Below are 804 nucleotides of genomic sequence, written 5' to 3'. Positions count from 1 at the left end.
GGGCGCGGCGGGGCCCCCCCCTGCCGCTGCCGCCGCTGCCCCCCTTTTCTTGCTTCTGCAGGGCCTTTTGTTTGCTGCCGCTTTGTGACAAGAGGCCCCCGCTGCACCTGTCTCCTTTGCTGCTGCCGCAGCAGCGGGAGGACACAGCAGCAGGAGCTGCAGCACTTGCTGCAGTGCATGCAGCACACGCCTTCCGCCGCAAGGTCAGCAGCAGCTTTGCTGCTGCTTGTCTGCGCCAGCTCGCCCTCAAGAGACACAAACTCCCCTTCCTCTGTCCCCTTGCTGCTGCAGCTCCTTCTGCGGGGCCCGCAGCTGCTGCAGCAGCTTCTGCTGCTGCTGCAGGAGCCGCAGCAGCACCAGGCACCAGCTACCCCTTCGCCCCTGCTTCTGCCAGCCTCCCCAACGCCAAGCGCCCGGACCCGCAGTGGGATGGAGAGGACTCGGAGACTTTCTCCCCAGCTGCAGCAGCAGCAGCAGCAGCAGCAGGAGAGCGAGGAGCAGCGGGGCTGCGAGCTGCTGCTGCAGCAGACCTCAAAAAGTGTCTCCTTTGTCTCCCGCCCCTTTACCCTTCTCTCTTCTGCTCTTCGCTGCTGCGGCTTGAAGTGCTGCTGCGGCGCATGCGGCACCAAGCCCCAACGTATCCAGTGTTTGCTTCTGCTGCTCTGGGGCACTGCAGCAGCAGCAGCAGCGGCAGCAGCAACGGCAGCAGCAACGGCACCTTCCCCGTCTTCTTCGGGGCTGAAGGCATGGAGGAGCCGGGGGCCCCCAAGAGGGCCCCCCGCCACCACAAGGCACACACACAGA

The 804-nt window shown here is 65.7% G+C and overlaps 1 protein-coding gene across 1 annotated transcript; it reads left to right on the top strand.

Annotated features, from left to right (window-relative positions):
* Positions 1-61: 61 nt before the first annotated feature.
* ETH_00038090 (uncharacterized protein) lies at positions 62-773 on the top strand (the record flags this gene model as incomplete). Its single annotated transcript, XM_013374988.1, has 1 exon — positions 62-773. A coding segment is annotated over one exon (712 nt), but the record flags the coding sequence as incomplete, so codon positions are not given.
* Positions 774-804: the final 31 nt, after the last annotated feature.

This window comes from Eimeria tenella, genomic scaffold (genome assembly GCF_000499545.2).
Source record: "Eimeria tenella Houghton genomic scaffold, Eth_scaff2439, whole genome shotgun sequence".
Lineage (NCBI taxonomy): Eukaryota > Apicomplexa > Conoidasida > Eucoccidiorida > Eimeriidae > Eimeria > Eimeria tenella.
This window is presented reverse-complemented; position numbering and strand designations above follow the sequence as displayed.